This window comes from Rhinolophus hipposideros (assembly GCF_964194185.1).
Source record: "Rhinolophus hipposideros genome assembly, chromosome: 9".
In the NCBI taxonomy this organism is placed as follows: Eukaryota; Metazoa; Chordata; class Mammalia; order Chiroptera; family Rhinolophidae; genus Rhinolophus; species Rhinolophus hipposideros.
The window spans coordinates 5,154,498-5,176,441 of NC_138055.1; the positions used below are offsets into that span (position 1 = coordinate 5,154,498).

General features: G+C 57.8%; 1 protein-coding gene across 4 annotated transcripts in view; it reads left to right on the forward strand.

Moving 5' to 3' along the window:
* Positions 1–19,772, forward strand: part of SCUBE1 (signal peptide, CUB domain and EGF like domain containing 1) — a 129,749-nt gene extending 109,977 nt beyond the window's left edge. For 2 of the 4 annotated variants that reach the window (XM_081058358.1, XM_081058359.1), the window contains 9 exons: positions 66–203; positions 1,338–1,541; positions 3,649–3,810; positions 5,156–5,323; positions 8,125–8,286; positions 9,714–9,935; positions 11,383–11,535; positions 11,888–11,967; positions 14,037–19,772. In XM_081058358.1, coding sequence (XP_080914484.1) covers positions 66–203; positions 1,338–1,541; positions 3,649–3,810; positions 5,156–5,323; positions 8,125–8,286; positions 9,714–9,935; positions 11,383–11,535; positions 11,888–11,967; positions 14,037–14,189 — 1,442 coding nt within the window. In that variant the 3' untranslated portion in view covers positions 14,190–19,772. The remainder of the gene's footprint in view (positions 1–65; positions 204–1,337; positions 1,542–3,648; positions 3,811–5,155; positions 5,324–8,124; positions 8,287–9,713; positions 9,936–11,382; positions 11,536–11,887; positions 11,968–14,036) is intronic. The other 2 variants (XM_081058360.1, XM_081058357.1) reach the window with 1 other exon arrangement.
* Positions 19,773–21,944: the final 2,172 nt, after the last annotated feature.

The window sequence follows — 21,944 nt, forward strand, 5'->3', positions numbered from 1 at the left end:
GGATAGATAGGACCCTGATCCCTGCCCCATGCCACCTTTGCCACAGCAGTCCCTTCCTTGTCCAGAAAACTGCCACCTGACCTTTGTGACCCTCAAGTGTGACTCCTCTAAGAAGAGGCGCCGTGGCCGAAAGTCCCCATCCAAGGAGGTGACCCACATCACAGCAGAATTCGAGGTTGAGACAAAGATGGAAGAGGCTTCAGGTGGGTGCGGGGTTCCCTCCTGGGCTGCTGAGGGCCTCAGAGACGACAGTGGACCAGGAGGGCTGGCAGAGCTCTGCCAGCATGAAGTTGGGCTCCCACCCGAGCCATGGCGGCTAGAGGTAGAGGCCGGCCTGGCAAGTGGGGGACTGGCAGAGTCACTGATGGGTCCTTAAGATGGCTGCCTACAGCCCAGGATGGAAGAGGAGGCCCAGACAATGAGAGGAGCAGGCTCAGAGCCCACAGTGACAGCCCCACGGCCTCTCCCCACCCCATGTCCTCACTAGGGTTTGGAAGGGCTAATGCCTGCAGCCTCCTCAGAGCAGCTGAGCCAAAGACCTGTCTCCCCAGGTTCCAAGGGGGGTTTGTAATCCTGGCTTGTATTTCCTACCTACACTTTCCTCTTGGCTGTGAATGAGTGTTGAGTTGTGACGGAGGAGTTGAGATCTGACATGAAACGTGTCTGCGTACACAGACCACCCAATGCAGAGAGACACTGGATGATAGGGGGCATGAGAACAAACAGGGTGCAGAGCTGAGGTCTGTCCCCCAGGGAGAGGCCGAGGAAGTCTTTCCAAGAGAGATGCCATTTGAATCAGGACTTGAAATCAAAGTTCACCAAATGGAAAAGATGGCAGGGAATGGCATTCAGGCAGAGGGAATAGAATAAGCAAAGGCACAGAGGTCAGAGAGAGCAAGATGTGTTCAGGAAGCAGTGAGTAAGGCAGGGTGCATGGAAAGCGAAGTTCACAGTGAGTGTTGGGGTGCTGGGAGTTAGGGCTGGCAAGGCAGGCAGGGACCATACCACAAGGGGCCTTGGATTTAAGGCCCAAGTGTCTGACGTTTTCCTGGGAACAGTGCAGCCTCAGGGTGTTTGAGTGGCACGGAGAAGCACCCATCAGTGAGCTGTGCCCTGGGGAGTGATGTATTGCAGTGGCAGAGGGCTGGTTTCTACTCAGCTCTGCTGCGTGGCCTTCAGCAGGTGACACCTCTCAGAGCCTTAGTCTGCTCATCTGTGGGATGGACGCAGCAACAGTGCCCCGGCCCCGGCTGCTGGGAGAGTGCCCACCCAGCAGCGGCCTGGCGGAGGGGAAGCCCCTAGGGAGCTGCGAGTGAGGGTCTCTCCCGCCCCTGCAGACGCCTGCGAAGCGGACTGCATGCGGAAGCGAGCAGAGCAGAGCTTGCAGGCTGCCATCAAGACCCTGCGCAAGTCCATCAGCCGGCAGCAGTTTTCCGTCCAGGTCGCAGGCACTGAGTACGAGGTGGCCCAGCGGCCGGCCAAGGCCCCAGAGGGCCAGGGGGCGTGCGCTACAGGCCAGGTGCTCCAGGACGGCAAATGCGGTGAGTCTCTACCCCCGGCCACCCAACTGTCGACTCTGTCCTTCCTCCCACATGCAGCCCGGGCAAACAGCACACGAGGGAGGGGACCGAGAAACACGAGGTCAGCCGGAGAGAAGCACCGTAGCACTCACCATAATGGCTGTCATGTACAGCGCACGCGCCCTCTGCCGGGCCCTGGGCAAGGCCCTCACTTGGTGGAAGTTTGTACCTGGAACCTGCACCACAGTCCTGGAGAGAAAAGGGTGGGACAGAGAGAGCACAGGCCAGCGAGGCCACAGTGCAGGGGTATGAGGGCCATGGGGACCTGTCCGTGTGCTTAGAGGCTTCCCAGAGAGGAGGTGTGGGAGCTTAGGGCAGAGAAAAAGCAGAGCGAAGGTGCATGTGAGGCCGAGGGCCACTCGGGTGCAGCGTTGCACTGCAGGAAGCAGGTGAGGCCAGGCCCACAGCACAGTGTGGGCAATGAGGCCAGCCAGGGCACAGATGAACAAGGCTGGTGACTCGACCAGAAGCCCAGGGCTGGCCTGTTGAGAGGGCATGGGTCTGGAGGCAGCCCCTGGTGGCTAAGTGGTGGGGAACGGGTAAGAGTCTTGTTCCAATGGGGTTTAGTTTCCGTGGGGAAAGGAGGCGGGCGGCAGTGAGCAAGTGAGCAGGGCCACAGGCGACAGGAGGCGTGGGGGCCTCACAGGCCGCAGGCTGCAAGGCCAGTGCTGCTGTGAGTGCGGTGGGAACCACTGGACAAGCTGAGCCGGGAGCCGCCTCCTTCCCTCTCTGCTGTGGGAGGGCTGAGGGGAGGGTGGACGGTGGAGGGGAGGCCGGGCGGGAGAGGGGAGGACCTAGGTCAGGCGGCAGCAGAAGTGGAACGCATGAGACAAACTCAGAGTCCACTTGCAGAGGAAGACTAGAGGGAAAGCGGCTTCAAGGCCGACGGCAAGGGTTTGGGCCATTTGGGCAGAGGTGGCATCACTTTCTTCTCTGGGGGAAACTTGGGGGCAAAGGGGTGACAGAGATGCAGAGTCCCAGCCGCGCTTGTTAGTGTGAGCCAGCGGTGTGTCACCCACATGAAGCTGTTGAATAGGTGGTTGGAGCCACAGACCTGGAGGACGGATCACAGGCTGGCCCTGAGAAATAACCTGGGGAGCCTGGAGAGAGGAGGGGGTAGGAGTGGGGGGAAACGGGGGAGGGCGGGCCTCTGCATCAGGCAGTGAAACAGGTCGAGAGACCTTTCCGCTGTCACTCTTTTATGTTTAATAACACGTTGGAGTCATTTCAAACTTTCAGAAACATTGCCAGACAAAACAAAGTGCCTCCGTATTTTCTTCACCCAGATTCCCTCGTGGTGAACACTTCCAGCATTTGCTCCATTGTACTCATGTGTGCCTGTGTGCGGGCTTGTGTGGCCTTCACCTCACCATCCCACCCAACCCCCAATACCTCTCCCCAGCTCTTCCAATGCCGTCCCTTCCTCTCCAGGAGTGCATGTCATGTTCAGTTGCCGTCGCGGATTGCTTATTTACTCAGAAGTCTGCTCATTTGCTCAGTGCAGCCAAGGGCATTGGCTCTACCTTCAGCCTGTCTTCTCTGCACCACCCACAGCCTTCCTGCTTATGCCTCTGTCACTCCCCATAGCCTCTGCCTGCCCCTGTCCTCAGGTGTCAACTCCTCCACACGGGGAAGGGAAAGGGGGGCAGGGCACTTGGTTTGAATGAAATGACTGTGGCCCATCCAGGAGGCAGTCGGTACACAGGCCAAGGGCTCAGAGCTAGAGGACAAGATGTGGAGCAGAGAGCACAGCGGTCTCAGCGGAGCCTGAGAGCACAGCGTGTACGAGAGGGTGGGCAGAGAGGAGTCTGCAGACGACCTGGAACAGGAGCAGCCAGGAGGGCGCACGAGACCAGGGTCAGGCCTCCAGGAAGGTCCTCCCAGGTGTCTCCACCTGGCTCCTACCCCCAGCCCTTCAGGGATGGGTCAGGGCCTCTCTGTGCCCTTTGAGCCACAGGGAAAAGGGCTGTGCCCTCTCTGGTAGGACAGAGCCTGGGCTTGAGGCACCAGAAGCCCAACCACTGCCCCCAACTCTCGCCACGACCATCTCTCCACTTTGCCTCTGCAGTGGCCTGTGAGCCTGGCACCTACTTCAGCGGAGAGTCCAGCCAATGTGTGCCGTGCACACCCGGGTCCTACCAGGACGGAGATGGCCAGCTCAGCTGTACACCGTGCCCCAGCAGCGATGGGCTCGGCCTGGCTGGTGCCCGCAACGTGTCTGAATGTGGAGGCGAGTGTGGGCTCAGCTGGGGAGAGGCCCAGCCGGGATGGGGTGGGGATGGGGTGGGGATGGGGTGGGGATGGGGTGGGGACAGGGCGACTCCTGTCTCCACTGAGACCCCAAAGCAAAGGCCAGGAGCCAGGTGATGTATTGTAAAGTTCCATGCAGTCTGCAGAGCCTGTCCTCACTTCCCTGCAGCTGCTCTTACAGAGCACACTGCAGACCCCCAGTGTGCACGTGTCAGAGAGCACCACAGTTAGCAAGCACGGGGCTGCTCTCATGGGGCATGCACTTTCCACAGGACTTTACAGTTTGCAAACACGTGATCATTTACAGGTCAACCTGCGTCTATGATGGAGGCACATGGCACTTTATAGTTGACCAAACATGTCACGTTTTGTGTACATTCCGTTATGGAGTGTGCCATGTTCTTGGTCCAGAACTGCTTGACACAGAGAACTTTACAAGTTGCCCTGTAGACAGATGGCTTGGAAAGCCCTTTGTCAATTGTGCTTGCACAACTTGGTTTGCAAAGAGTTTTTCCATTTACTACCTCCACTTAAGCTCATCTGTGAAATGGGCTCATGGTTCCTCCCCATCAGCCTTCTTCCCAGGGCCATTGTGGGGATCACCCAAGGGAACGGGTGGGGAAAGGTCTGCCTACAAGGGTGGGTGAGTGGGATCCTTAGGGTGGTGGAGCCCTCCAGCCTCCTCTGGGGAACAGAGAGATCAGAGCCCAGCCCTGAGCTCTACAGGCTGGTCCATTGCACCCTCCAGGAATGTGGTCTCTGCCCCCAGGGAGACGGTGACTATGAGAGAGCACAGAGTGGCCACTGGTGGGGGCAGAGAATTCCAGGTTCTGGGCTGAGAGGGCATGAGACCCACCCCCTCACTCAATGCCTGCATGCACACTACATCCCAACTTCCTGCGAGAACGTGTTGTTCCCTCCCTTTATCCCAGCTGTACCCTCCTCCCTCTGCTCTGGCCCAGCCCTGCAGGTAGACAAGGCAGCCTCAGCCTGGAACTTAAATGTGAAGACTGGGTGCAACCTGTGCCCTGGGGAGAGTCCATCTGAAATAAATGACCTCCCACGACCTGAGGTCACCCTTCTCAATTCAGCAACAAGGCCACTCGCTCTTCAGCCCACAGCCCTTCTCGCTGGTGGGAATAAAGCTAGATCTGGTCAAGGCCACGCAGTGCGGAGCCAGCGGTGGCACGCCAGCTGGGGACCAGGCCTGGCGCAGCCCAGGCTTCCTCCCCAGGCTCCTCCCCGCACCCAGCCCAGCCTGGTGCCTTGGTGCCCTGGACCGAGGAGCCCCTCCCACCGCCTGAGCCATAACCTCTGACTTCTAGGCCAGTGCTCTCCAGGCTCCTTCTCCGCCGACGGCTTCAGACCCTGCCAGGCATGCCCAGTGGGCACGTACCAGCCCGAGCCCGGACGCACCGGCTGCTTCCCCTGCGGAGGGGGCCTGCTCACCAAGCACGAGGGCACAGCCTCCTTCCAAGACTGTGAGGCCAAAGGTGAGGGCGTCCCACCCACCCTGTGGGGCCAGACTGGGCTCCTTAGAACCTTTTCCCTCCATGAGTCTCATTTCCTGCTGGCAAACCTCCGAGGTCAGAGGAGGAGACTGGAGCTTTCAGGCGGTGACATTGGTGCCCAACACCATGCCATTCACTAGGAGGCGACCACAGAGGGTCCACCTCAAGCCTGCCCGCGGGTACCAGATGAGAAAGCCAGGCAGGCATAGTAGTTACAACCTGGAGCTTCGAGCCCCCGGGAGCAACAAATGGGAGCCACCAGCTCCCCCAGATGCTGGAGAGGACTTTGAGCTGCATCTAGAGGAAGGCTGGATGTGGGAGGAAGGGGAAGAAATGCAGCAGGCAGCAGCGGCATGGGGGTGAGGTCAGGGTTCTCACCTTAACTGGAGACCCTCCCTCCAGGGCTGCGGGGCCCTGCCTTCCAGCCACTCCTTCCCCCCCATGTTCACCAGGCCTCCTCCCCATCCCTGGCCTCACTGTCCACTGATGACCCTGCTCTCTCTCAGACATGGCTTTGGGGCAGCTCTCCCCGCTGCTGACCCCCGATATGCCAGTGGACATACAGACCGCTCAGAGCCCTCCCATTTTTAAGAAGTGAACCTCAACTCTAGCCCACCTCCCCTCCAGCTCCTGCAGGTCTCCCCCCCTTAACTGTTAGCCTTACAAACGAGTATCTGGACCACTTCCTTTCCCCTTTCTCCCCTGAAACCCCACCAGCCAGCCACACTGTCATCCCCACTGCTCCCCAAGAATTGCTCCCATCCAGGCAAGCCTACGGGATCCCTGCCTTGCTGGAGACCGAGTCTGTTCTCAGTCCCCATGTTCGTGGCCATGACTGTGACCCAGGTGCCAGCTCAGCGTCCCTCTGGCAGAGCTGACATCCCAGGCCCGTCCCAGGCCCAGTGCACTCATTCGTGAGTCCGGAAAAACTCATCTGCTCACTCTAAACAGCATCTCTGCGTGGTGACCTCAGCTTCTGACCAGTGCAGCCTCTCCCCAAACCCGACTCCACACCCTCCTGCCAGTGGAGCGCTCCACCATCCAATAAGCCCCTCAAACTCCAGCCATCCAGGGCCCCCCCCCTCAGGCTTGTCCCTCCAGTGCAGGACAGTTCCGTCCTGCCAGGTGCTTAGGGAACTTGGAGCCACCCCAAGTCCTCCTTCCCTCTCACCTCACATCCAGGCTGTCCCAGCGCCTACCAGCTCCCCCTTCTAAACACCCAGGCTTCACTGGCTTCTCCCAAGCCCACTGCTGCCACCTTGATGCAGGCCGCCACCACCGCTCCCAGTAACCCTGACATGTGCTGCTCACTCCCAGGACAGCAGCCGAGAATGTGCAGTGGCTCCAGGTGGCCCTCCTCGCTCAGAGGAAGCCTCATCCTCCCCATGGCCCCTGAGGCCCCAGGATCTCTCCCCCTTGGGCTCTGACCTCCCCACGGGCCAGGCCCTCCTCCTCCCTCCACTCCAACCACACCGGACCTTGGCATGTGCTTCCCCGCTCCCCACCCATAGTCTCAGAGCCAGCTCCCCCCATAGTCTCACAGCCAGCTCCCCCCCATAGTCTCAGAGCCAGCTCCCCCCATAGTCTCACAGCCAGCTCCCACCCATAGTCTCAGAGCCAGCTCCCCCCATAGTCTCACAGCCAGCTCCCCCCCATAGACTCAGAGCCAGCTCACCCCCATTGACTCACAGCCAGCTCCCACCCATAGTCTCAGAGCCAGCTCCCCCCATAGTCTCACAGCCAGCTCCCCCCCATAGACTCAGAGCCAGCTCCCCCCCATTGACTCACAGCCAGCTCCCCCCATAGACTCACAGCCAGCTCCCCCCCATAGTCTCACAGCCAGCTCCCCCCCATAGACTCAGAGCCAGCTCCCCCCCATTGACTCACAGCCAGCTCCCCCCATAGACTCACAGCCAGCTCCCCCCCATAGTCTCACAGCCAGCTCCCCCCCATAGACTCACAGCCAGCTCCCCCCCATAGTCTCACAGCCAGCTCCCCCCCATAGACTCACAGCCAGCTCCCCCCCATAGTCTCACAGCCAGCTCCCCCCCATAGTCTCACAGCCAGCTCCCCCCCATAGACTCACAGCCAGCTCCCCCCCATAGACTCACAGCCAGCTCCCCCCCATAGTCTCACAGCCAGCTCCCCCCCATAGTCTCACAGCCAGCTCCCCCCCATAGACTCACAGCCAGCTCCCCCCCATAGTCTCACAGCCAGCTCCCCCCCATAGACTCACAGCCAGCTCCCCCCCATAGTCTCACAGCCAGCTCCCCCCCATAGTCTCACAGCCAGCTCCCCCCCATAGACTCACAGCCAGCTCCCCCCCATAGACTCACAGCCAGCTCCCCCCCATAGTCTCACAGCCAGCTCCCCCCCATAGTCTCACAGCCAGCTCCCCCCCATAGTCTCACAGCCAGCTCCCTCCCCCCACCCCCACCGCCAGGTGTGCAGGCAGAATACCCTCCGTGTTACCTTCCCTGGCCTCCTTTGTGACAACTCCTGACATGTCCTCCATGTTTAGTGCCCCCAGACATACCCTGCGCCCATCATAGTGCAAGTAGGATGTTAGCCTCAGGGGTGGCCGGGGGACTCGTTAGCTCACTGCTCAGACCCCAGAGGTCCACAATGCGCCCTGCACGGTGTGGATAGGATCTGGGAACCGGGGGTCGACCTGTTCAGGGACTGGGGGCGGGTGATGGGAGGTGCCGGGCAGTGGGGAAGGGCCCTGATTGAACTCTGTGCTGAGACCCCGCGGGCACCCACAGCGCACCCCTCCCCCACAGTGCACTGCTCCCCCGGCCACCACTACAACACCTCCACACACCGGTGCATTCGCTGCCCCGTCGGCACCTACCAGCCCGAGTTTGGCCAGAACCACTGCGTCACCTGTCCAGGCGACACCAGCACCGACTTCGACGGGTCCACCAATGTCACGCATTGCAAAAGTGGGTGCTGACCTTCCCAGGGCTGGGGATTGGGGCCACCGGGAGGGGCTGGGGCGGGCAGGGGGACCCCGTGATTCCTCTCTGCTTCCTCACCTCCTCTCAGGGGGCCCCATGATGTGGACAGCGTGCCCGCCCTTCCTAAGTTCACCAGGCCAGGCCTTGCTCTCGGGGCTCTGGGTCTGTGGAGAGAATAGCCAGGCCGGGGCCAGGGCGGCCTTGGGACGGCTGCCAAGGGCCAGGCCCTGCAGCGCGGAAGGCACACACGTGAGACTGCCAAGTGGACTGGAACCAGACCACCTGAGCGGCGGGAAGCAGGATACTAAGGGTGCAGTGGGTGTGTGGGAGAAGAGGAGGACCCGGCAGCCTTCTTGTGTCTGCAGGAAGCAGTTTAGCCAAGGACATGTGGGCAGCGTCGGGCAGCCTGGGAGGCAGTTAGCCCAGATCCCAGGCCCTCACTGAGCAAGTCATTTGGGCCTAACGAAGAGTATTCTATCTTCCCTGTAGGTCTGTTTAATTCACTTTTCAGAGTCTTTGGGGCATATTTTCGGGTATTTTACCCTTTCCCCACTCAATTTCCAGCCAGCTCTCTCTTTCCTGGGCTGCTGGTCACGTTTGGAACAGCCTGAAGGCCTGTGAAGGGGATTTAATCCTGGCGGTGCGAGCCATCCCCTCTGCCCAGGGTTTTCCCAGGCTGGGCTCATGGCCTCCTGGGGCTCCGTGATGGAGCTCGCACAGACAGGGTTTTAAACATCTGATGAGTAAACAGGAAAATCTACTGGGAGGGAATCTTCTGGAAAGACAAGTTGCAAATGAAATACCTCCCAGAAATTCTGATGTGAGAAGATTTTTTTTAGATGAAAATATATGAGAAAGTTATATATATCCAATACTTACATTCAATTCTCTTTGCATAACAAAGGTGACTTCCTGAGCATTCAGGGGCCAGAGGGGTGTTGGCGGGGTGGGGATGGCACCTTGGTACTTAGCAAGCACTCAGAGTGTTGAGTAAAGGAATGGACAAATGAGGGAATGGAGAGAAAGGGGCAATTGGAGTTCGCTTGGGCTCCTACAACCTACAGGGGCACTGAGGGGGCATGCCAGAGGGGTGAGCGGCTCCAGGCAGGCAGCCAGGACAAGGCCCAGCCCCAGAGTTTTAGGCAAGGCAGCCAAGGGTGCCCAATAAGAAGGAGAATTGGGCTGGGCCTCAGAGAACCAACACAAAACGGGGACTTGCCCTCCAGCTGAGGGCAGCCTGTGGGGCGTGGGGTCTCCAAGGGAAGAATGGCTCAGGGCCTGGCTGGCGGGCGGGGAGGGCTGCGCGGAGGTGGGCCAACGGGGGGACAGAGCACCTACCAGCCCGGCCCTGGGCCTGCGAGGCTGTTGAGGGCCCAGCCGGCCAGGGCACACATCCAGCCGGGGCTGACCAGGCCCACTGGCCACGGTGCCCCCAGACCAGCACTGCGGTGGCGAGCTTGGCGATTACACGGGCTACATCGAGTCCCCCAACTACCCTGGCGACTACCCAGCCAACGCAGAGTGTGTGTGGCACATCTCGCCACCCCCCAAGCGCCGGATCCTCATCGTGGTCCCCGAGATTTTCCTGCCCATTGAGGACGAGTGTGGCGACGTCCTGGTCATGCGGAAGAGTGGTACGTGCCAGTGGGGGCAGGGCCGTGTGTGCCCACGCCCCTCACCCTCGGGCATAGCTCCTCAGGGCCGGGAGGAGGTTGCCCAGGGTTTAAATCCACCTCTGTTTGACTCTAAGAGCTGGGCTTTACAGATCTTCATGGAATGATCTGGAAAGCTGAGGGTGTGCTTTAAGCATGGGAATCAGAACCCGGTCAGTCTGGCCTCAGCGCTGATCACAAGCCAGTCTCTCAGCCCCGTGGTCCCACGCGGTCCTGCCACGCCACCCAGAGTGAGACCCAGAGAGCGACCCCTACTCCACAGGGTCTCCTGCCCCTCTGAGGCTCGGGTGGGCGAAGAGCCAATCTGTGCTTGCACACGACGCCCCAGGCTCAGACGGCCTGTCCCTGCCCCTCTGTGAGCCCCGGCCTCCTGGCTGGTCACCCTCGTCAGGGCTCATGGTGAGACTTCAGGCAATGAGCAGGGGTCGGCCCCTCAGCAGTGGATGAGGACAAATGTATGCCCAGAAGGCCACGGCAGCAAGAAAGGCAGAAATGCCTTTAAATTCCTTACAGTGTGTGCCTAGGCCAGGGACCGCACGCTACTGTAGGGCAGTGGTGCCCACAGGGTGCAAGCTCCCCATCACAGGTGAAGGGAGGAGGAGGACACAGGTAGACACCAAAGCGCACCTGCCCATCTGGGCCTAGACTGTCCCTGAGACAGAAAGACCAGCCCGAGGAGGGGGAGGCTGTGGCCCTTTGTTCTGCTCGGTCTCCCAGTCAGTGTGGCTGATGAGCTGGAAAGCACCTGTGTGCGAATGGGAGGGCTGAGGCCAGAGAGGGCCAGGAGCTGCCAGGGTCCCTCGGCCAGTCAGAGTCCAGCCTGGAAACACCTCCAGCCCATGCCCAACACCAGCCCCCCAGCCTCCAGCACTTTCCCCTCCACTGTCCACCCACAGGGCTGAGCTGTAGGGGCACCAGCTTCTGCCCCCTCGAGGGTAGCTCAGAAGGCTCCCCGGGGAGAGTGAGGAGGTGGGGCACCTTTTGGCCAGCCCCAGGAGCCCCAGGGGTCGGGGGCTCACCTTTTTCACTGCTCACAGGGAGAAGGCACTTTCCAAGTGTGACCCAGGTTCTGTGATGGGTGCAAGCATGAGCCCTGTCCTTGAGGAGACAGTGACAGCCCTGTAGAGAGGGCCTGTCGCAGAGGGTTCACTAGAGCAGAGTGGGAATGTGGCAGGGTGGCGATGGAGCAGTCAGGGGGTCTCCTGGAGGAGGGGGCGGGAAATGAGGCCCAGTAGGACCTGGGGTTGAGGGTGGGGAAGGGCGTCTGAGGCAGAGGAAACAGTGCAGAGACTAGAGAGCTGGAGTGTTTGGGGCACTGGGCGCTGTGGGTGCTGGTTGGCTGGGTGGGCGGGGAGGCGAGCAGCCCAAAGACAGGCCCGCTGAGGAGCAATGGCACCTCTGCCCCCAGCCTCGCCCACGTCTATCACCACCTACGAGACCTGCCAGACCTACGAGAGGCCCATTGCCTTCACCTCCCGCTCCCGGAAGCTCTGGATCCAGTTCAAATCCAATGAAGGCAACAGCAACAAAGGCTTCCAAGTGCCCTATGTCACCTATGACGGTGAGTGCAGCCACACTGTGTGCGCAGCCCAGGCTGGCCCTGGGTACACAGAGGCGAAAGTTCCAGCCTGGGGGACAGGGGCAGCCAGAGCCACAGAGGTATGAGGTACAGATGAGGGAGCAGTGGGGTGGGGTCTGCAGGCTTCAGCATGAGGTCCTGCCTGCAGGCTTCGGAGGGTTCAGTTAGGATTTTCTAGCTGGCCAAACCCCGAGGAGAGCCATTTGGGTGGAGGGCACAGAGGCTCGGAGGCAGAGCGGCCTGTGGCTGCAGCAGGGGAGGGCAGAGGCTGACGGAGTGGGCAGCAGGTCAGTCTGGAGCCTGCACCTTCCTTCCTTCCTGGCGGGCTTGGCAGAGGACTACCAGCAGTTAATAGAAGATATTGTTCGCGATGGACGGCTCTACGCCTCGGAGAATCACCAGGAAATTTTGAAAGTGAGTGAGCTTCTTTATGGGAGGGATCCATGTAAGCCCGAAATAGGGGCCTGTGACAATTCAGGCCACTCCTGGCCCCACCCCCCCAAAGGGTGAGGGGAGGAGGGTTGTGGCCGGAGAGGAGAAGGTGAAAGGGGGTTGGGGGGCCCTGGGGACAGGGGACAGCACATCTGTCCTTCCAGAACAGGAGGTCTGGGACAAGCTCTCTGGTGGGGTCAGCCCAGGACCGGGTGATGAGTTCCTTGGTCAGCTTCCTGAGTAGTTGTCAGCCGCATTTTCCTCATCTATGACGTGGGAGTACTTTGACAAGGTGGCATCTTAAAATCAGTGGAATCCAGCGCTGTCCTTGGGACTGACTCCCTCCTCATCCTGTCCATGGCCTGAGAAGCAGAGCCACCTTGTCACTGAGGGAGGCGGTGGCCATCACGCAGCAGACACTGGACGGGTCAGGACCTTGCGTTCTCACCATGAGAGGCCGACCCAGGGATGTGCTTGGGCTCAGCCTCTAGGCAGACAGCGTCCCCAGCCTGGGAGCCAAGGGTGGCATAGGGACAAGAGCTGGGCTGGGCCGATCTGCCAGCCGGCGCCTACTCCAGCTGTCACTTCCAGCTGGGTAGCCCCTGGCAAGCCCTCTGAGCCCTGGCCTCCTGGCTGAGAAACGGGCAGGCTGCTCACAGAGCTGGGCTCCTATAGCCCCAGGCCTGGCGCTCCTGCACACAGTTTGTGACAGGCTCGCCTGCTTCTCCTGCCCCTCCCAGGAACCAGAGGGTGGTCCTGTAGACAGTACTCTGTCTGCCTCGCTCCTCCTCTGCCACCCCGGCCCTGCCCTCTGCCCCCAGCTCCACCCTGTAGCTGGAGCAGCTCTTCAGAACTACGTAAAAGTGTTCCATGTCTTAGGATGAAAACCTTGGCCAGCAGGCCCAGCCGGGCATGGCCACCGCCGGCCTCTGAAGGGGCTCTTGGACCTCCACACTTGATCTCCAAGGCCTCTTGGGAACATTCTTCCCCCACCTCTGTCCTCAGTGACCCTCCACCCGTCCTGCTCTGAGCTCAGGCATCCCATCCCCTGGACAGCCACCTACACCTCTCTGGCCAGGTGACAGACTCTTCGAGTCCCACAAGGCCCTCCTTCTTGGCATCTGTGAGCACGGCAGTTTAGGTTTGTCCTGTGACTACTTGGTCACTGCCCCGCCCTCCTTGTAGGGGAGGAGCTGCCCCCGTGGGACAGGTCCAACCCGGAGACAGCCAGTGTTGCCGAAGTCACAGTGAGACAATGAGTCCGTGTGACGGTGAGTCCATGGCATGGTGGTGGCCGTCCACTGGGCACCTGCCCCGGGCCAAGCTTGAGAGCTCTGCCAGAGCCCTCGGGGAGAACACAGCCAGGTCTCACACTACTCCTGAGGGTGTCCTCAAGCGTCGTATCACCCCACGTTAGAAATGACAAGCCTGTGCTCAGAGAGAGGGCCCCGCTGTTAAGTGACGGCGGCAGAGTGTGGGCATCCAGAGGCCTCTTGGCAAGCACGGCGCTGGGCTGCGTTTGCCACTGTCATTGCTGCATTCATCTTGCTCGCAGCCCTGAGCAGAGGAATCAGACCCCATCACCCAGATGAACTTGAACTTCAGAGACGCAGAACCATTTCTCAGGCTAAGGAGCTACGGAGTAGGGTCTGGGGCTACAACTCCAAACCCAGGGCCGTTGGCGCCAAAGCCTGTGCTCTGCTCCATGTTCCGCATCCAACCTGCTGTTTTGTTTAGTTTAGTTTAGTTTTGTTTTGTTTTTGCAGCAGAACCTTATTAGATAAAGTTTTATTGGAACCCCGAGAGTTAAAACCAATAGACTATTTAAAACCCTGTTAGATAATTAAAACCAAAAAACTATTTATGGCAAAGAGAGTCTGTGGGGTCTTGAAACCCACCAGCCAGCCCAAACTCTTCTCCCTCTCCCGTCCTTACAGACCCCCCCACAGGCACCTATAGGGCGCAGGGGCATTGGAGAAGCGAGGGGCCAGGGCCCTCCAGGCCAGCTCGGCCTCAGCCCTCGGCCTCACCACACCAGCCTTGTCTTGCAGGACAAGAAGCTGATCAAGGCTCTCTTCGACGTGTTGGCCCATCCCCAGAACTACTTCAAGTACACAGCCCAGGAGTCCAAGGAGATGTTCCCACGGTCCTTCATCAAACTGCTGCGCTCCAAAGTGTCCCGGTTCCTGCGGCCTTACAAATAGCGCTGGGGTAGCCGCCCTGCTTGGGGACGGCCAGTGTCCCGGGGGAGGGGAAGGGGAGCCTCCCTGCCCTCCACTGCAGAAGCTGAGACGGGGCTCCACGGCCTCCATGTTGCCACGTTTCCTGGGAAAATCACTGTGGTGGCTGCCCTTCTGGAAACCCTGACCAGCCTGTGGAGGGCGAGACTACACCCAGGCAGAGCCCCCAGCCCAGCTCCACTCCTCGGGTCGCTGCCCCAGTGGGAAAACATTGCTTAAGGCAGCTTTCTCCCCTCTCCCTCCGATCACTCATTTCCATGACACCAAGAGTGCCCTGTTCTGGGCCACTGACACAGTGCCACCCCCCGGGCGGGTCCTGGCAGAGTACACATTTGGAGATTGAATGTGCCCCCTACATGACACTTCAGGAGAGAGAGGAGCGTGGCTGCCGCTGTCCCCAGGGAGACAAGAAGCCAGGCCTTGGAAGGAAGGGTGTGTGAAGGCACATCTGGAGGGCTTTGATAAGCCCGTATGGATGCCTGCTGGGGCACCCACACCCGCAGACTCCTCCAGCCACAGGCCCAGAACCCAGTTGCCCTGTGGTTAGGCTCTAAGGATTCTGTGAGAGGAGAGGAAAGAGCTGCTAGGGGAGGAAACTGTAGATTTGTGCTTTCCCTTGATAGAGCATCTAATTAAGTATTATATATATATAAATATAAATATATATATAAATATACTTCTATTTGTGGGTACTTTAGGAAAATTCTCTTAAGTGACTGTAAATATCGCGACCCCACCTCATCTCCCACCAGCCAGTGCAAGCCCCAGCTGTTGCCGGCTTCCCTGGCTGATGAAACTGCTTCTCCAAGTACTTGTTGCCTCCGATTACGTGAGGCCAGAGCCTGTAGGACCGAGAGAAGGCAGGCTGGCCCTGGATACACTTTGGAATATAAGTTGTTTGGGAACTGAGCTCGGAAGCTTTGCTGGAGGGTTCCCCTCACTCGTGGTGGAACATGGTGGAAGGCAGTTTCCTTCCTGGGGTCAACTTCAGAGGGGCCTGGTGTCTGACCCTGAGGCCATGACCTTGGAGTCCATGCTGTGCCCAAATGCCACCAGAGGCAAGGTCTTTCCCACATGGGCACAGGCTGTGCCACCGCGAGGGGCCTCAGAGCGCAGTGGTCCACTTTTCATTTACTCATGAGGAGGCAGAGGCGGTCCAGCTGTCAGAAGGCCTCACGCCCAGGGCGGGCATCTTTTTGCTGTGCCATGCTGCCTCTCTCGTGGAGTCTTTCTCTAAAAAGGACAAGTCTGGAGCTCAACCAGGTTGCCTGGTGCCCCACTCTGCCAGGAAGCCAACACCTGGGATGGAGCCCGTGAGGAACGGACATGCTGAGGCCTGCCTGCTGGGGACAGCTGGCCACCGGCTGCAGGACAGGCACAGCAAGCGGTCTGTATGTGTAGGGCGAACAAATATCCCAAACTTCAAGGAACACGGGGGAATCTTCAAACGAAGCCCGATTCCCGCTCCACGTTGTTTCTTCCTCCCGCCCGAGCCAGGCTGACCGGCTGGAGATGAGCCCAGTGTGACGACCGTCTGTGTGTGGCACACCGAGGATGGAGAAGACTGAATCTCCAGGTCGCTGGAGATTCAGGGCTGGGGGACAGGCAGCTCATGAAGAATTTCACAGTCTTTTACAGAAAAGAGCTTGGAGCTCAGGAAGTCTTCACAGCCGTTCCGTCTCGGCAGTGGCGCGTCCCCAGACTGACTGGCATCAGTGCCTTCTCTGCCAAAGTCCAACTCACGTTGGAAGGGGCAGCGCCTGGATAGGTCAGTGTCAGCTGGGAAGCCCTGTGGGGGCCACACTGCCCTTCCCCCAGTCACAGCCGTGAAAGCCAGCCTTGGTTTCCAGAGAGAGACCTGGCTTCCCTTGTCAAGCCATCGCTCACCCACAGAAAGTAGACAAGTGTTCTCTAGAATGAGCCCCCAGTAACAGCTCCAAGGGAGGGGCCCGGGAGGGTTTGGTTACAATCCTCGCAAAAAACTCAGAGGACCAGAAAGGCCTCTTACCACTCTGACCTTTTCCTGTCCCCACTAATCCACCCACCCTTTTAGTGGGAGTCTGCCCACGGTCCATGGCCTCACAGGACTGTGCTCTTACCCTGCCCCGTGTCCCCTGACTTGGACATGGGGCCGTCACCCTTCATGAATACCAGGCAGCCAGCGACCCACTCAGTCACCATCCAGGCCTCTCTTCCCAATGAAACCGCCTCCCGCTCTACCAAGGGGATTCCAAGTCCAAGGATGAGGTCTGTCTCGAATCTCCCCGTCAGCTCTCAGCCCCATGCTGGGGGACTTGGGGGGTCCCACCTGTTAAACCCAGAGCTGTCCCCAGTCCTCAGGGCTTGGGGGTCCTGGGGGATCTCCCTGGGCAACAAAGAACGCTTCTCCACATTTCCATATTGTGAACAGCAGTGGTAGCTTGGCTGATGCAAGGCAGCCATTCCACCTGGTTCCAGGTGAAGGGGAGAGAAAAGGGAAGGTGGGCAAGGCCTGGGCCCAGGTAGGGTGGGCCCCACGATGAGTCCAGAAGGATGGAAGCGGAGCACCAGGGGACAGGAGTCCCGTGCTGCCCGAGGGGGAAACAAGACGTGAAGGGATAAGCCAGGGCAGGACACCCCACTTCTGGATGGACGTTGGCCTTGAGCAGCCACAGACTCATTCCATCTTGGGCCTGGTGAGGACCCTCAGTACCTGGCCAATTGATGAACTCCAAGGAAAGGAGCTAAGGAACACGCTTCTGGGAGCAAAACTTGCCCAGTTGGCCAAGGACCAAAAGCACATGCCAAGACCTGGATGTTCCTTTGAGTTTGGCTCTGCAGAAACTCTGCGGAGATGTCAGTGGAAGACCCAGGTGGCTCTGCACCCCATCACTGGGGACAGCAGGCCTGGAAGAAGTCCCACTGCCCCACATGCCTGCCTCTCCTGGAACTCTCTGCTTGCGTAGACACATGCTAAGGAAAGAGAATCTGCCTCATTTGGTGGCTGACCAAGCCTTCAGTGAGAGAGGGTTAAGGTCACCTCACCTGCTTCCCCCAATTCAGCTTGCTTTTCCCCAATTACTCTCTTACCTGAACGAGAACCTTGCAGTTGCAGCTTTATGCTGGCTTCTTCCCCGCCCCTGCAGCTCTGCACCTAGTCTCTCAAACGGCAGAAGCAGCCTCGGCACCCCCAGGTCGCATCTGCCAGTGCGGCTTACCATTCTTCCCAGCTCTGGCGCCCCAGGGGCGGTCCTTCCCAGCTCCTTCCCACCTCTGACAGGTTGGAGGAGGCCGTGAGGCCCACGCTGCCATCCTCCTTTTGTTTTGGGTGCACAGATAAAGTAAAACTGAAACCCAGGCTATAAAGTCTCCAAATCGCAATGGCCAAAAGAGCGGACTTGGAAGGCCTGAAGACAGAACCTCTCTCCCTCACCTCTTACAAACACCGTGTTTCCTATCTGAACCCTCATTCTCCCAGAGACACAGCCAAGGTTACCCATTTCCCACAACAAGAGGCCCGTGACCTGCTGCGTCTTAGTATGTGCCTAAGTCACATTTGGCAGGGGGGCGGGGGGGTGAGGGGTGGGCGTGGGGTGAATACTTATACCAGCACCTCCACCACCCCCAGCAGAAAAATATGACACTGAACTAAGTTAGGTCATTTAGTAAACATTTGCTGAGCACCTACTGTGTGTTAGGCTCCTGGAAAGGCAGAGGGTTGATGGGAAGCCCCTCTGATCACAGATAAAAGTGATTGAGGCTGAGCTGGGGGTGGGCAGAGTCCAGCACTCTTCTCAGAAACAGGAGACCCTACCCGCAGTGCCACCCAGGATCCCCGGTAAGGATGGAGGGTATCCGCAGAAGGGGCAGAGCAGAGCTGGGGACAAAGATGTACATTTCAAGAATGTCCGAAAGAGAAGATGCAGCCAGTCCAGCCTCCCAATGCGGCCGCCCTCCTCCACACTGGCCAAAACTGCTGACCTTGGGAGCCCGGCCACCACGCCCAGGACAGTGGGCTCGGCCCACACACTGCGCCTGCTGCCTGGGCCTGTGCAGCCAGTGCTCCGGAAGGGAAGTAACTTTCTTGGCACCCAGGGACACCGGCTGTTTTTACCTGCCTACTGCATGCTTGCAAGTTAGTCAACCTGGTAAACTGCATCTTGTATGGAGGCTCGTCTTCTTCACCAAAGATACACATGGTGGCGGCAGCCCGGCCCTTCTGACCAAGGGACAGTGCCCAGCCAACGTTGTTCAGGCCAAAGACAGAAGGACTTGAAATTTGTGAGACACTGCAAATAGCTCCTATTCTCCCACGGCTGCCTCTTTCCCTGCAGCACGTGCAGCTCACCAGCCCCTCCAAGAGTAAGACCTAAGCCAGACATAGGCCCGGTACAAGCTGGAGTCAGCCTTACCCAGCCCGCTTTGCTTCTTGGAAAAGGCACCAGCAGGGGTGCAGGGCCACACGCTCCCTCCCAGCATCCTGCACAGATGGCCCCCAAAGAACAGGACGCTTTGTTTCCCTGAGGCCTCCTGAACGGACCCTCTGAAATTCTCTGTATGCCCCAAGTCTCAAAAGGAAGGGCCAGGCTCTGGCCTCAACCCTTTACCACCTGCACACAAAATCCGCCGTCCCTGTGAGGTGGGTGGGGCTAAACGTGATCTTCAGATGCAGGGCTTGAGATTCTGGGAGGCCAAGTGATCTTCCCAAGGTGAATAGTTAGTAATCCATGGAATTGAGAAAACCATGCCCATCTGATCCCAAAGTAGGAAACATCTCTGTAATGTTGACACTGAATTTAACAGATGGCTCAGCCCTGGCAGCGGAGAGTCCAGGGGTGGGAGATGAAGGACAGGGAGAGGAGAGGGCAAGGAGGGGTAGGGGGGTGGGGCCTTAGTGAGGGTCCCCCCCTCTGGAACAAGCACTGAAAACTCATTCCGAGAGAAACGGGCCTCTGCCTACTCCCCTGGCGCACAGGTCACTTCCATTCCAACTTGAGCCCACTCTGAGAGCTAGGCTGCAGCTTGGCCGTCCCCGCTGCTTCCAGCCCAGGTCCTGAGCACAGCCCTGGATATATGCCAAGTGTCCCCTCCCCCATTTTTGCCCCGTAGGCCCCAGCACTCGCTCATTAGAGAATGTGGGTGTCCCTCACCTGACAGTGGTGAAAAGTAGGGCGGGAAGAGAAAGCTAGCTGATGCCAAGTATTTTGTCGTCCGGTCCAGAGGTCACGTAGGTCTTTGTGGAAACTTACGCCGTTGAGTTTAGAACCGTCAGACAGTCTGAGCAGCCCCAGTCCACTTGCTCTTACACAGGATATCTGCACACCCCTGGAGGGGTGGGGACGAGAGAACTGAACGCTTATGCCTGCCACCTTCACCTTGGGCTTCTCTGGAGGCACTGTCCTATCCTGGCGCTTTGGCAATCACTGCCCACAGAGTGACACATATCAGTGTAACCACCTTTTTCTTTTAGTTGCCTCAAATATTCAAAGTTTTGTTTTCTCCTTTATGTTCATACATATGCATGTAATTAAACATTTGTGAAAATCACTTTAATAATAAACAGAAAATGAACGTAAATATGGCTCCTTTCTCTCATTCATCAGAGGTCGTGATGGGGGGGGAAGGCAACTGAAATTAAAAAAGAATCTTTTCAGAAATGGATGTATTGAGGATGTATTGAGGGCTGAAAGTAAAGGAGCTACAGTCACTTCTGGAAGGCAAAGCAGTGAGTTTGAGATCTGTAGGGGAGGGTACCCAAAGTTAGGGAACAGACCCGTTCCTAAAGGAGCTGCCAGAAGGTAAAACTTCTGTGTTTCAAATCTCATTTCTCCTCATGACTGGCATCATGAAATGAGAGATTTTCCTTTACGCCAGGATTTTAATCGGAGAGTCACAGCCACAGTGAGCTTCAGGGGATCCAGGATCCCTCAAATTCATGTGCAGGATCCCTCAAATTCAGTGTGTGTATGTGTGTGCGTGTGCGTGTGTGTGTGTGTGTGTGTGTGTGTGTACATTTCTCTGGGAACACAGCCCACAGCTTTCATCAGATTCTCAAAGAAATCTAGAACTCCAAAAAGGCTAATAGCCACTATTCTCCTCAATAAGGTGGAGAACCTTATTGCTCTCAACAGGAGGAAAAACAGTTTTATAAAGATTAATATTCCGAATAAGGTATGGTAAACGCCAGGTTTTTCTTGGTTTGTTTAATGCAGTGATTTAAAAGTCTAAGGAAACTTCTGGGAATACACCCAAAAGAATTGAAAGCAGAGGCCAGAAGAAATAGTTCTTGTGCTCATATGAAAGGCAAAACCATCACTGTAAATGTGTTGGCTCCACTGGCTGAGGAATTATTCCACAGTTGTCGCCAATGTGTATCAAAGTCATCAGCTAGTTCCCTTTTTTTCATCCAGTTCACGGAATCAGAATTAAGCTTTCGGAAGTTCGTTCTGTCCAACATGAAGAACTAGCATTATCGTGACTGCTGCTCAGTTAAATTCAGTTAAGAAGTTGAACACTGGAGTCCTTTTTTTGCAATTATACTACTCATATAAAATTGGACGGGACACAGTGTTGAGGGACTAAAATTCTTAGTAAATTAATAACCCCACAGAGTCGAAATGCACTTGGAACTGGATGCGGTTAATAATTTCATCCAAACAAGCTGTAAAATTATGCTAATCGAATAAAAAGCCACAGTTGTCAAAGTTCTACAAGTATTCATACTAACTGAACGACAAATTTTTTTGTGACAAAGCTCTTGTTAGATACAAAAAATTACTTCATCATGGCAGTAACGTTTGTCTCTGCGCCCCTCACCAACTAGAGTTTGGAGGGTAGAGCCTTTGCATACCCACGTCAGTGTCCTAGCGAAATTGAACAAATCCTCTACACTGGCGCATTTTGTTCAAATTCCATTTTAAACTTTCCCTCAAAATATTCAGCAACGGAAGCACCGAAAAGCCCCACAAACGCCTTCAGCCTTTGAGCCTTTTCGCAAAATAAAATCATTGCAACGTTGCAGACGAGAAGCCAACGAAACACATCCCTTGTGGAAGAGGAAGCAACTGTCCTCTATCCTCCAGGTTCTTGTTGCTGGTCTAATAATCAGACAGACACGAGACAGGATCACCAAATGTAATACAGTGGCTCGTACACATGGGAACCCCGCATGCACGAGAGGTTCAGAGAAGAAAAGGAACATGGGTATATATGACATCCTGGGCTACAGATGAACTTGTAAGAAAAACCTCCCAGTTTTAATTGCATGCATTTATGTCCCCAATCCAAATTTAAGGAATGTGAGAAGGCCTCCTACTTTGCAGCACCTACAGGTGGTGAAGCATTCAAAAGAATCAGAGCGCCCCCTCCCATCTGCAGGCGCTGCAGCTCAGCCACGCCCCTAGCTCCGGGCCTCAGTTTCCCCTTCCGGACAGTCTCCGGCGTCTGTTCCGACTCCGACCAGAGGAGACGCTGTAAAGCTCCGTCCCGGCATCCAGCGGGGCAGCCGAGGCGGAAGGAGCCCGCCCCCACCAAGCGCGCGTGCGCACAGCCAGCAGCGCTGGCCACAACCGCGCCCCCCCCCGCGCCCTCGCGCACGCGCCCGTCACACCGCCGGCCTCCGGGCCCCAGGGTCCCGCCCCCAGCCTCGCGCCCCCGCCGGCCCGCGGCCCTCGGGCTGGGCGTGCGTGCTGCGTGCGGGCGGTGGGCGGGGGCGCGGGGCGCGCGGGGAGGCGGAGCCCG